This window comes from Cydia strobilella, chromosome 26, assembly GCF_947568885.1.
Source record: "Cydia strobilella chromosome 26, ilCydStro3.1, whole genome shotgun sequence".
NCBI classification, from domain to species: domain Eukaryota; kingdom Metazoa; phylum Arthropoda; class Insecta; order Lepidoptera; family Tortricidae; genus Cydia; species Cydia strobilella.
The window spans coordinates 6,829,601-6,843,198 of NC_086066.1; the positions used below are offsets into that span (position 1 = coordinate 6,829,601).

The window sequence follows — 13,598 nt, forward strand, 5'->3', positions numbered from 1 at the left end:
AAAGTAAATTCTTGCCCGCATTAGGCTTGTAAAAAAACATAACTTGCGTAAAAAGAAACGCTTCGGACAAAACGTTTTGTTTCTGCATTAAACTCCGGCGGCTCATAAATATAAAATAATAAAATTGTACTTATTTTAATCGAATTGTAAAAGAAATGAAGATAAATCTACAATTTATACTTTTGAATATTTATTTGACTTTAATTTTATAAAAGAAATGATAAATATAGGGATAACATTTTCTCCAAGGCGTTCTTTAAAAGTAAACCAAACGCAATGAATTGACAGTTGTGTTGTATTACTTGTATTGTTGCAAAATGATGCTTACGTTTGTCGATTTGTTTATTTATTAATTTATATACATTAACTGACTGAAATTAATATTAAAATTCAATGAGTTTTTAATTTATAATAATGGCTGATCAAAAACGTAATTTCTGTTGCGGCTGCCTCAGTGCGGATCGAAAAATGTTAGCAGTTGAAGACTTTTGGACTAAGCAGTGTTTTTTGCAAATTTTACGAGAAATTCCGGTAAGAACAATATATATTTAATTTCAAAATGTTTAAACGCATTTCAACCTACCCATGTGTCCTCTTTAAAGCAACATATTTAATGTAATTCAAGATATTATCACTAAATTTCGTCTGCACAATATTAATTACCACTTATTACAGGTATATAAATCAGAAGAGCGTGTTCCAGAGTGGTTGTGTTGGGAGTGCGAGGCGCTGCTACGGCGCTTCACGAAGTTTAAGCAGCAAGTTTCAAATAACTTTAATATGCTGCGGACATATGAGATGCAGGTAATTTTTTAACGCGCGAGGCACGTCTACTGGCCGTTTTGTGCGCGAGGAAATGGCCTCGCGCGTATGCTTGCTCTGTGTGGCTTATCATGATTAATAATTACAATATTAGTCAATTTTCATGCTACTAACTAAGTAATGTATAATGTGTAATGTGTCTTATAAAATTGTTTGTCTTAAAATAGGATAAGTTTTGTTTGTACTTAAATTTAAATTTATCTTTCAGAAACTTGACATGAAATTTCCATACCCCAAACCTAAATTAACCATTCACAAGCTTAACAACATAAATGTTCCTGAAATCACTCCTGAACCAGAGACACAAGTAGAATTACCAATAGAAAATGAATATGAAACCACGGACATGCCTCAAGATATCAAACTCGAAACGGATCAAATCAAATCTGAAATTGAATCACATTCAGACAACGATGATTTACTTATAAACTACGTACAGAAAAAGAAGAAGGTTAAAAAGAAGAGAAAAAAGCCTGAAGAATTGTTTAGAGAGATAGAACTGACGGAGACGGAGATAGAGGAAGAGAGACGGGAGATGGAGTTGAGCTTTGAGTATGTGCACGCGATGTTCCGGTGCGAGAAGTGTATAGTTTCCTTTCCTAATGCGGAAATGATGAAGGAGCATGTGGCTGTGAAACATGAGCTGGTGAGTAAAAATCAGTTTTTGTTAACCAAAAAAATATTATTAATATTATCTCCATTACAAACTCGGGTTTTCAAGCCTGGTCATTTATATGCGTGGGGACACAGATCCAACATGTAAAGGCCTGCAATAATCGAATTTAAACTGTTGTGAGACTGTTATTATTATTATAGCCTTTCTTCCATATTCTTTCTTAATGTTTGTTTTTTGTATTTTTTGAGCAAGTTGTTTTATTTGTCTTTATGGATCCCTCTCTGGGTGAAGGCCTCCTCCAGTTTTTTCCAACTTTCTCTATCCTCTCCTGTCTCCATCCAGTGTTTTCCGGCTATTTGGGTAATGTCTTCAGACCAGCGTTTCTTCGGCCTGCCTGTGGGGCGTTTTCCGTGTGGTCCCTTCCATTTTGTGGTTTGTATGGTCCATATTTTGTCTGTCATGCGGGCTACATGACCAGCCCAGTTCCATTTAAGTTTGAGAGCATGGGTAAGAGCGTCGGTTACCTTGGTTTTTTCTCTAATTCTTGCGTGTCTTATTTTGTATATTTTCCGCAGCCCCGTCATAGACGTACTAACATTAAATCATTTTACGGTTTAGACTCACTTGTTTTAGTCACTCGCGCGACCAGTACGCAATACACGGTCGTCGTGAACGCTGCTCGCACTATTAGTGCTTGAGAAAGGAGACCTAGGCTCTCCGAAACATGTCGCGCGAGTGACTAAAACAAGTGAGTCTAAACCGTAAAATGATTTAATGTAGAGGCCGTTTGGAGAGCTTTGATGTCATGTAGAATGCCTGCTGGAACCCATTTACGGGTACATCAATACCCGTAAACCGGTTTCAGTAGGCATTGGGAGTTATTATAGAACAAATGGAAAGAGTCTTGGTCTATGATTTAAATTTGGGTGGAAAATGAAACTTGGCTATTGCAAAGAGTTCCGGACACCTGCCATGACATTGTGACATACGGTGGCTCGCAACTCGCTAGATGGGCACCTGATGCGCCATCGTAAAGACGGCCAAGCGCAACACCGGCGTGAGCGGCTCAGGGGTGTCAAGAGGTGTGCTGCGCTTTCTCCAAAGTTACTCGCGGCGTTATGCCCTTTGACACTTCCACCCCTGGAGCATATAGCTCTTACGACTCCCCTCTGGACGGCCAATGAAGGCGTATTATTTTATAAGCAGGCAGGCAGTTATGATAACTGATATGGCCTGTATCCAGTAATCATAAAGATAGTTATCATGAACGAGTATTAGTAGAGAAATATACTAGACAAATCAACCGGGATATGAACCGTTATTACCTTTTGTACCGTTATTACGTTGAAAGCGAACGCAGCCGACGCCCACGAATAAGGGTATACCGAGCGCGGTCTACACAACTTTAACACCCACCCGCTATCTTCAGTTACCTATGAACAAGATGATGTATCTGCGTCGAAATATCGGGAGCTTGAAAACAATACAAAAGGTAATCACGGTTCATATCCCTATATAAATGTCTAGAGAAACTAATTGTGATTATACAGTTCTGTCGTTCCCGGGAACAGCACAACTCTAATCGTGAATCATTCAATACTGTCAAAAAAATATATTTAATCTTAGTTACTAGTGTTCTCTAACTAATGTATCTCACATGACTAAGATACACTTTCTCACCTTAAACTCACTTTTCATTTTTACTTCATCTGGTAAATTTAAAACAGCTTATTTTCCACAGAACATCGCTCACCACAGATGTCCAATATGCACCTGCACCTTCGTTTCTGAAATCTCGTACAATTACCACGCGAACAAACACAGGCGGCGCTACGAGTGTTGTGTTTGCAAGGCGCGCACGCGCAGCAAGCGGGCAGCGCAGAAACACTATAATAACACTCACGGGTTAGTGTAGTATTATATAACACTTTACTGAACTATAATGAGTTTGACTCAACCATCGTTGGAAAAACTATTATGTCACGGTTGTATAAACTACTATACTACGATACATGAGTAGTATAATGCCCTATAGTTTCGTACTTTTTAGTATTTGTTGTTATAGGGACAACAGAAATACATCATCTGTGAAAATTTCAACTGTCTAGCTATCACGGTTCATGAGATACAGCCTGGTGACAGACAGACAGACGGAAAGCGGAGTCTTAGTAATAGGGCCCCGTTTTTACCCTTGGGTACGGAACCCTAATAAGCAACAACTTTATAATTATCTGTTCTTATTTTACAGAATTGAACCAAGTCCAGAAAATGCTCAGGTTGGGGATGCTTCAATCACTAATACAAACGGGTAAGTGTACAGTGCTTGTATTCTGATTAATTAGTAATAACTATTAACCCAACTTTGGGAACAAATAAAATTATTTTATTAAATATTTTTTTTTTTTTTAAGTATGTCATATATTAAAGAAAAAGTGACGTAGCCCTCCAGTGGTGAAGGCCGGATTCGAACCGGCGTCTTTAGCTATTGCCATGAACCCCTAGGCCACCTCGTCACGGCGGTGCCCGTCACAATTTCTCGACTATATGCCATCTTAGTAAGACTGGGCGTCTTTGACCAACTCTAAGGGCAAGCAGTGCGCGCTTGCACCTCCTATACGAATTCCTTACGGAATAACGATATAGCGAGAGAGATGTACGGTTTACTTTAGCAATGGGGTTGGCAACTGTCAAAGGTTTGCAGAGATGGCGCCATCATAGCTTGCCCCTTTTTCTATGAGATTTGGCTTAAAGGGCTGGCATCCAGGGCAATAAAAAAACAAAAATTTGACACAATTCTAGGTTTTGACAGGGCAAGCTATGCTGGCGCCATCTGCTAAATATTTCGACCGGCCAACCCCATTGCAGTTGAGACCAGTTGCAGGCACAGATTAATAAATAGTTACTACGTAACAGATACATCATTCCCATACAAAAGCGAAAATACCTACGCTATAATAGCCTACAAAATCTTAATAATAATACCTGCTTCCCAGGACGAGAAAAAATGTACCATAAGTACGCGCACAAAGAGTCGAGACTGTGTTGTCCGCCGTGCGAGTCACGTGCCAACGCGTCATCGTAAGAATGCGCTAGGGTTGTACCTGTGATGATTATTGTAATAAAACGAATGTCAACCACATTTTTCATTAGCCAATCAAATATTTAAAAACCACACTTATAATACCTGACTCAAAAAACTCCTTAATTTACGATTTACCTACTTATGTTCAAAGAAATAAATGGTGACAAAATTCATAAAGATAGATTTAAAATTAGTATTTTCACCTTTCTCCGTCTCTCGGTAATGAAAAAAAACGACAAATTTTTCTTTGCTTCTTGACTACTGCACAATAATTACGTGGTTTCGGCATTTCGAAGCGTAAGCGCGGGAAACGTGCGGTGCGAGCGCTCAGGCGGGCGTTCGGCGGCCCTCTGTCGGTTGTATCGTCGACGATACGCCGAGCGGTAGGCATATAGCGCGTGGCCTTGAGCGAGTGACGGAGGCCTGTTGCAGGTAATAATGTAGGTGTTGGTTTCAGTGTAAAATCTGAAGACACGTTCCCTTGCGAGCTGTGCGCGAAGACGTTTAAGTGGAAAACGTCGTTAAGGAAACATTTGGAGACACATCGTATAGAGGCCGGGCAGAAGCGGCGGCCATATTGCGAGCCCTGCAAGTAAGTCACCCTGTATAACATATAGCTGCAAGTATGGCACCCCGTATAACAAATATCCTTTGGAAGACTTCACTAAGGAAACATTTGGAGACGCATCGCATCGCATAGAGGCCGGGCAGAAGCGGCGCCCGTATTGCGAGCCCTGCAAGTAAGTCACCCTGTATAACATGTACCTGCAAGTATGGCATCCCGTATAACAAATATCCTTTGGAAGACTTCACTAAGGAAACATTTGGAGACGCATCGCATCGCATAGAGGCCGGGCAGAAGCGGCGGCCGTATTGCGAGCCCTGCAAGTAAGTCACCCTGTATAACATGTACCTGCAAGTATGGCACCCTGTATAACAAATATCCTTTGGAAGACTTCACTAAGGAAACATTTGGAGACGCATCGCATCGCATAGAGGCCGGGCAGAAGCGGCGCCCGTATTGCGAGCCCTGCAAGTAAGTCACCCTGTATAACATGTACCTGCAAGTATGGCATCCCGTATAACAAATATCCTTTGGAAGACTTCACTAAGGAAACATTTGGAGACGCATCGCATCGCATAGAGGCCGGGCAGAAGCGGCGGCCGTATTGTGAGCCCTGCAAGTAAGTCACCCTGTATAACATGTACCTGCAAGTATGGCACCCTGTATAACAAATATCCTTTGGAAGACTTCACTAAGGAAACATTTGGAGACGCATCGCATCGCATAGAGGCCGGGCAGAAGCGGCGGCCGTATTGTGAGCCCTGCAAGTAAGTCACCCTGTATAACATGTAGCTGCAAGTATGTCAGCCTGTATAACAAATATCTTTCAAATGGAAGACATCACTACGGAAACATTTGCCTATTTAACTCACTTACACTAGTCACCTAAAGTCTGTTTTTAGGGTTCCGTACCCAAAGGGTAAAAACGGGACCCTATTAATACTAAGACTCCGCTGTCCGTCTGTCTGTCTGTCACCAGGCTTTATCTCATAAACCGTGATAGCTAGACAGTTGAAATTTTCACAGATGATGTATTTCTGTTGCCGCTATAACAACAAATACTAAAAAGTGCGGAACCCTCGGTGCGCGAGTCCGACTCGCACTTGGCCGGTTTTTTTTATTCCGTAGAATAAAATGACAACCACAAATGTAAAACGTAGAAATAATGTGACCAGCTTAAAAACAAACAGTGCTGAGCTTTGATTTCGGTTTGTGAATAACCGATAAATATTAAATTAATTTTAGATTCAAAATATACAATAAATTAAATCTACTCACTACTTATCTACTCAAATATTAAAAAACCGACCATTACGCAAGAAAAGGCAAAAAAATCACGTTTGTTGTATGGGAGCCCCATTTAAATATTGATTTTATTTTGTTTTTAGTATTTGTTGTTATAGTGGCAACAGAAATACATCATCTGTGAAAATTTCAACTGTCTAGCTATCACGGTTCATGAGATACGACCTGGTGACAGACAGACGGACAGTGGAGTCTTAGTAATAGGGTCCCGTTTTTACCCTTTAGGTACGGAACCCTAAAAAACGAGGTGTATTATCTACCTTGATTTGTCATATGATTCCTTGGTCAATTTGTTCCAGAATGTCTTTCACCACGACTTCCAACCTTCAGAAGCACGTGAAAACCAGCTCCAAACACCAGATCCAGTTGAAACTGAGGTACGTACAGCCACAGAATAAATAATAGTTTTTTTTTTATTACAAAAAGGCAAGCATTTGACCGCAATCTCACCTGATGGTAAGTGCCGATGCAATCTAGGGTGGAGACTACTGTGGGCACTATGGCTAGACCTCAGAACTGGGGGCGGCCGCATTTACTTGTAGCGGCGCGACGAAATCGCGGAGTGAGCCACGCCTGGTACAGCACAGAATAAGTAATAGTATTGTCATTCAGAACGGCCACGCCCCGCCCCGCCCCGACTTGAATTACCTCGCCCCGCGACATCAGATTGACGGCCGTTTGCCGGCCGCTCAGTACTGTTTAAGCAACTTACTCCCACAATGACGCAGTTGAAGTGCAGACAACAACAGCAAGAAAAGAAGAAATCATCAAGTATGCATCACGAAATGGACCCAACTCATTATAGCATAATGCTAGGTATAAAGCCAGCGTTGGTCTTCCGTAGGGCCCATTACGGCCCAAAGAATCTGGAATGTTCTGGACTCAACGGGCAGTAGTAATGAGCTTTAAAGGGAACAATACATCACTGCTTGGTCGACGTGGCACTCACCCCAATAACAATAATAATAATAGCTGAAAAATGGGGTTGGCAACTGTCAAAGGTTTGCATAGATGGCGCCATCATAGCTTGCCCTTTTTAGGGTTCCGTACCCAAAGGGTAAAAACGGGACCCTATTACTAAGACTCCGCTGTCCGTCTGTCCGTCTGTCTGTCCGTCTGTCACCAGGCTATATCTCATGAACCGTGATAGATAGACAGTTGAAATTTTAACAGATGATGTATTTCTGTTGCCGCTATAACAACAAATACTAAAAAGTACGGAACCCTTGGTGCGCGAGTCCGACTCGCACTTGGCCGGGTTTTTTTCTATGAGATTTGGCTTAAAGGGTCAGGGCATAAAATTCCATTAAGAAAACAAAAATTCGGTACAATTCTAGGGATTGACGGGGCAAGCTATGCTGGCGCCATCTGCTTACTTCGACCCCATCGAGTTAAACTAGTGTTTTTATCCATCTCCATAGAAAGCTAAAAGACACTCTCCCAGAAGATTCAACCATGCTGGCGCCATCTGCTTACTTCGACCGGCCAACCCCATCGAGTTAAACTAGCGTTTTTATCCATCTCCATAGAAAGCTAGAAGACACTCTCCCAGAAGATTCAAAGACACCAGAGAAGCAGAAAGCGCAAATAGAACAAATCAAATGTTCGGTGGCGGCGGCGCGGCAGCTGTACCCCTGCGCGCACTGCGGCAAGCGCTTCCAGTGGCGCGGGAACCTGCTGCGGCATCTGCAGAGCCATACGGCCAGGTTAGTACTGGAATAAGCTTATTTTACCGGTAAAATGACTAAAGTAGGAGCAAAATGAAGAAAACAAGAGTTTATTGACGCGAGTTATGATATTGTTGGGTTAAATGACGAAATTGTTGAGTGAAGTGACAGGTATGTTGAGTAAAATGAGGAGAATGTTGAGTTAATGACAAAAATATTGAGTACAATGACGGAAGTATACAGGTAAATGATGAAAATTTTGAGTTGATGACTAAAGCGTTGAGTGTAATGACGAAAATGTTGAGTTTACGACTAAAATGTTGACGAAAATGACTAAAATGTTGATGAATGACAAAAAGCTAAACAGAAGATTCAACGGCTCCAGAAAAGCAGCGAGCGCAGATGCAAATGGAACAAATCAAATGTTCAGCAGCTGTACCCCCTGCGCGTACTGCGAGAAACTCTTCTAGTGGCGCAGGAACCTGCTGCGGCATCTACAGAGCCATATAGGGCGAGGTTAGTAGTAAAACTAACTTGTTTAACTAACCGGTAAAATTACGAGAATTGAAGAAGAAGGACTCAAATGTAGATAATTTTGAGATGCATATCCCGATTGTTGAGGTAAATTTCGAAATTATTAAGGTAGTCTGTGCTGAAAGAAAAGAGTCGTTGAATGTATTGGATCCCCCCATGACTCTAAATGACGTGAATGTTGACTAAAATGACGAAAATGTTGAGTTAATGCCAAAAATACTGAGTACAATGACGAAAATATTGAGTAGAGTGACGGAAATATACAGTAAAATGACGAAAATGTTGAGTTGATGACAAAAACGCTGATTGAAATGATGAGGATGTTGAGGTAATGACAAAAATATAGAATACAACGACGAAATGTTGACGAAAATTTAACATTTTTACGTGTACTGTAACAAGATCATTTGTCTTTATATTTGATATTGCCAGGGCAAACGGCGAGCTAGTGTGCACGCCGTGCAACCGAACGTTCTCATCGGTGGCCACGTTTAAGCAGCACATGCAGTTGTCTCGAGCACACGTCTCCGAACAGGTATTAATTAATGATTAATTGTGTTGTTGTGTATTGATGGCTAATATATATTTACATAAAAGACATACTACAAAACTAAAGGGGGGGGGGGGGACAGAGGCTATTGCCTTTATTAGGGAAGTGGGACGTCGCATTAGGGAGAAGGGGTCTGACTTGTCAAATCATATAAAAATAATTAATGCAAATAAAAAAAAATCACCATATATAAACACATTTTATCGTATTTTTATATATCTTCAGTTTTAGTTTAAATCGTGTGTCGATAGACGGCAGTGAATTTACTGTGGCTACAAAATTTACTATGACAGTACCGCTCTATTCTATTATATCCTCTTTGCTAAAACTTATTAAGTTATCATAAATACATGATAAGTTTAAATCCGTCTAATTTATTTTTCACACTTGTACCACAAACTATTAATTCGATTCCAGGATTTCCCGCACTCGTGTGACGAATGCGGCCGTCGCTTCGCCAACAAAACACGCTTGCAAGACCACATAGACTGGGACCACAGGAGGCACTTCGCTCATCACTGTACACAGTGTCAGAAGGTAAAGATATCGAACCTTGGAGAGAGGCAACATAGACATTAACCCTATGAACGACACGCCTATCGTGTCGCGTCATCGTGAACCTTTGTCTTGATGCACGAAGGTTGATATTGGGCTGTGACCGCCCGCGTCACTTAACATCCTTGGCCGACGCTCTGCTTGTCACAACCGACTCCCGGAACAGAATATAGTTTTCATCTCGGAAATCCGAAGCAACTGACAATTTGAATAAAAGTTTCCTGGTCTGAATGACGCTATTTCACGTCATTTTATAATTTATCTATATTGTCGGCAGGTATTCAAAAGCCACACGTCCCTGTACCTCCACAAGCAGGTAGTCCATAAAAAAGAGCACGCCGAGCACCTCTGTGACCATTGCGGGAAACCTTTCCCGGTAAGTTTTAGCATTAAAAAAAAATAGTCCCAATATAACTACATAAAAAATTACCCCGTATCTTCTTTACAACCTGCCTGAGATATAGGTAGACCTATAGCTATGTATATTTTAATTCTCCTTACAATACTTTAGTTTGAACATACATTTAACCCAAATCATTTCATTTCAGAACCACGCGAAGCTGCGCAGCCACATAATAGCGCTTCACACGTCCGAGTCCCCCTACAAATGTACTTCTTGCGCGGCTCGCTTCAGCTGGCACTCTTGTCTATCGCGCCATGTACGCAGAGTGCACAAGCGCAAGTGATGTCACTACACTTGAGTGCAAGTTACGCAAGTATCTCTTGCGCGGCTAGGTTACGCTAGCACTCATGTCTCACGCCATGTACGCAGAGTTCACAAGCGCAAGTGATGTATCTATACTTGAGTGCAAGTGACGCAAGTTACACAAGTATCTCTTGCGCGGCTAGCTCTCATGTCTCACGCCATGTACGCAGAGTGCACAAGCGCAAGTGATGTCACTACAGCCCGTGCAAGTGACGTCAGTGCGCAAGTCAGTACCAATGTCACAGAACCACGCGAAACACCGTTACGCAAGTATCTCTTGCGCGGCTCGCTTCAGCTGGCACTTTCGTGCACGCGCCATGTATTACTTAGTCAGGTCATAAGTTCTGTTACAAAGCATTCGACTGATAAAATGTAATACAAAGCTTTTAATAAAAAAAGTTAGCCATTAGCATAGCTTGTTTTATACTGATCAAAACGTAATATAATTAGTTTAAACATTTAAATCGCGACTTTATTTACTACTTGTTTACTTTGGGATTGTCGTTAGACGCGAATACGCGGCTGAATTGTAAAAAATATACTTCACAAAGGGGAGTAAAAACTAAAAATCAGTGTCACATTATTTTATCAACAGCATTCAGTTCCCCGGCAAGTCTGTACTTCAACTAATACCCTTCAAACTTCCTCGTATGGATGGTATAGAAAGGATGCCAATCTCTTATGGTAGAATTGTTGCAAAGGTGACCGCTTTCTGCTTTAAATAATAGTTCCTAATCTCTCCGGTGGCGCTAGTTAGGCTCTGGGACATGAGTATAACATGAACTATATAAGACAACAAATAATCCGACCAAATTACGTAGGTTGTTTTTCGTAGTATTTCGGTGTATGGTGGCGCCGCCTAATTACTGTTTTTTGAAGGACACTTATCATACATAGAGATTTGGCTCCTTTATATAGTCTCCATGCTTCCTAGGTAGCAAAGTGACATCAGCGACTTCATAATGACGTCATTTATACGTCATAATGACGTTATTTCCAGCAACGCTTATTTTTCACTGCCATCCAACGATTAGGTTTGGTAAAACATGATCAGTCGCAAACGTCAGACAAATATAGTTGGTCAAACCAAATTGTCAGTATATAAGAACAAAAAAAAACTATACATCGTTTTCTTTTGGGCGCTAGTACTAGTGTAAGACAAAGATATTCTGTCTATATTTGAAATGAGACAGTCCTTTGACTATATTTACCGTTTAAACACGCTTCTATTGTCAACGTGTTATGTGCATGTTCAGATATTTCTGACCACCTTGGCCGCTTCTATATTTATGTCAGATCTTCAGAGATCTGTGTTATCGATGTGTGTGATCTGTGTGATGTTTGTCTAATGTCAAAATGTACTAAATTGTAAAAGTCATTAAACCATGATCAGTATTATTTATAAAATTTATAGTATTTATATTCCTAGTATGTATAATTTTAGCTTTTATGCATAATAAAATTAATAAATGAAATAATGTTCTCAATATGCTAAATAAGGATTTACCAATTAGGCTAAATATTTTAATACAAACATGAAATAAAACATTTTGTGAATGAAATTGTGTTTCATATTACAAATGACTCAATACCTGACCACAGAATAACTAATAGTACTACCTGACGCAAAAAGAGGGGTGTTGTAACTTTGACAGTTGTGCGTGTGTCTATCTATCTCTCTTAAACGGGTGAACCGATTTGGATGCAGTTTTTGGTTCCGTACCTCAAAAGGAACGTATAGGTCTATACATCTATGTAATGCTAAGTCTATGACGCAACCATATTAAATGTATGAAACCGATACCCGCTGTAAGAAGGATATAGACCGTGATTACCTTTTGTATTGTTTTTGAGCTCCCGATATTTCGACGCAGTTACATGCATCTTGTCAGTTTACCCGTGAACAAGATGCATATAACTGCGTCGAAATATCGGGAGCTCAAAAACAATACAAAAGGTAATCACGGTTATATCCCGGTCAACAAGTCAAGTGAAACTAACCGTGAATCATTCAAAACTGTTATTTTGAGAAGGATGTTGAAACAACTGAAGTTTTTACACCACCCATACAATTTATTTCCCATCAATGCCTTCGGCATCTATCTTATCTTCAATGTCCATCATTATGTCACGCTGTTGTTCACGAGCCAAACGAGCGAGCTGTCTCTTAGCTTGTGGTGATATATAGAACGTAGTTTTCTTAGATTGTCGACGAGTCGCTCTTTTTCTTAATGCCAAGTTTTTTTGTCTTCCTTTTTTTGAAATTTTACCCCCTTTTTTTGGATGTTTTCGCTTATTGTTACCAAAAACACGTAATTCTGGGATTGTAGAAGATTTAATTTGTCTCGGAACTGGGATAGTAAGCAAAGAACCGATGATAATATTTTGTGGAACATATTTAAGTATATCGGCAGATGATTTTGTTGTTGTGTAATTTTCTTTCTTGACCTGAGTGTTTGGATGTTTGCTCTGGTTGTTACCAAAAACACGTAATTCTGGAATTGTAGAAGATTTAATTTGTCTCGGAACTGGAATAGTAGGCAAACCGATGGTAATATTTTGTGGAACATGTTTAAGTATATCGGCGGCAGATTCTATAGTTATGTCATTTGCTTTGTTGACCCGCAAAACAGGTAATGTTATAGCATTTTGTGTTTCCTTATTTTGTGGAACATGGTTTGTATTATTAATATTTTGTGGAACAGAAGCCTTGTTAGCAGTTCCATTTTTAGCTTGTGCTGTATTTTCAATAGTTCCATTACTAATATTATGTGGAACGGGGGTTGTATTGTTAGCCTCATTAAGATCTTGTGGAACAGTTTTGGTCATATCAGTTCCATTAATATTTTGTTTAGGACTCTTTAATTTAAATCTTTTTAAGACCATTGAAGTATTGATAGTTTTCTGAGTTGTACTTTTTGTTATTTCCTTTAGACTTGTCTTCGTAGGCATATTACTTTCAGTATGTTGCCGAAAAACAATCTTGCTATCGGAATCTTTAAAATTATCTTTTAAAATGGTATTATATTTATTTTTTATTATTTCAATATCATTTGCCACATAACCGTTTTCTGGAATTTCAATTATATTTTCATTTATATCTTTAGCTATTGTTTTAACTGTAGATATAACTTCTTTGGTGGCTTTTGCACTATTTTCAACACTTGAAACATTATTCGTTATCGTGTTATCATTC

The 13,598-nt window shown here is 40.0% G+C and overlaps 1 protein-coding gene across 1 annotated transcript; it reads left to right on the top strand.

The window, feature by feature from the left end:
* The first annotated feature begins 308 nt into the window (after nt 1-308).
* On the top strand, nt 309-11,911 carry LOC134753233 (zinc finger protein 879-like). The gene is made up of 12 exons (XM_063689035.1): nt 309-531; nt 676-804; nt 1,031-1,468; nt 3,180-3,343; nt 3,687-3,746; nt 4,978-5,112; nt 6,690-6,767; nt 7,920-8,096; nt 9,024-9,126; nt 9,559-9,678; nt 9,974-10,072; nt 10,245-11,911. The coding sequence occupies exons 1-12, from the start codon at nt 415-417 to the stop codon at nt 10,380-10,382; spliced, it is 1,758 nt and encodes a 585-aa protein (XP_063545105.1). The 5' UTR covers nt 309-414; the 3' UTR covers nt 10,383-11,911.
* Nucleotides 11,912-13,598: the final 1,687 nt, after the last annotated feature.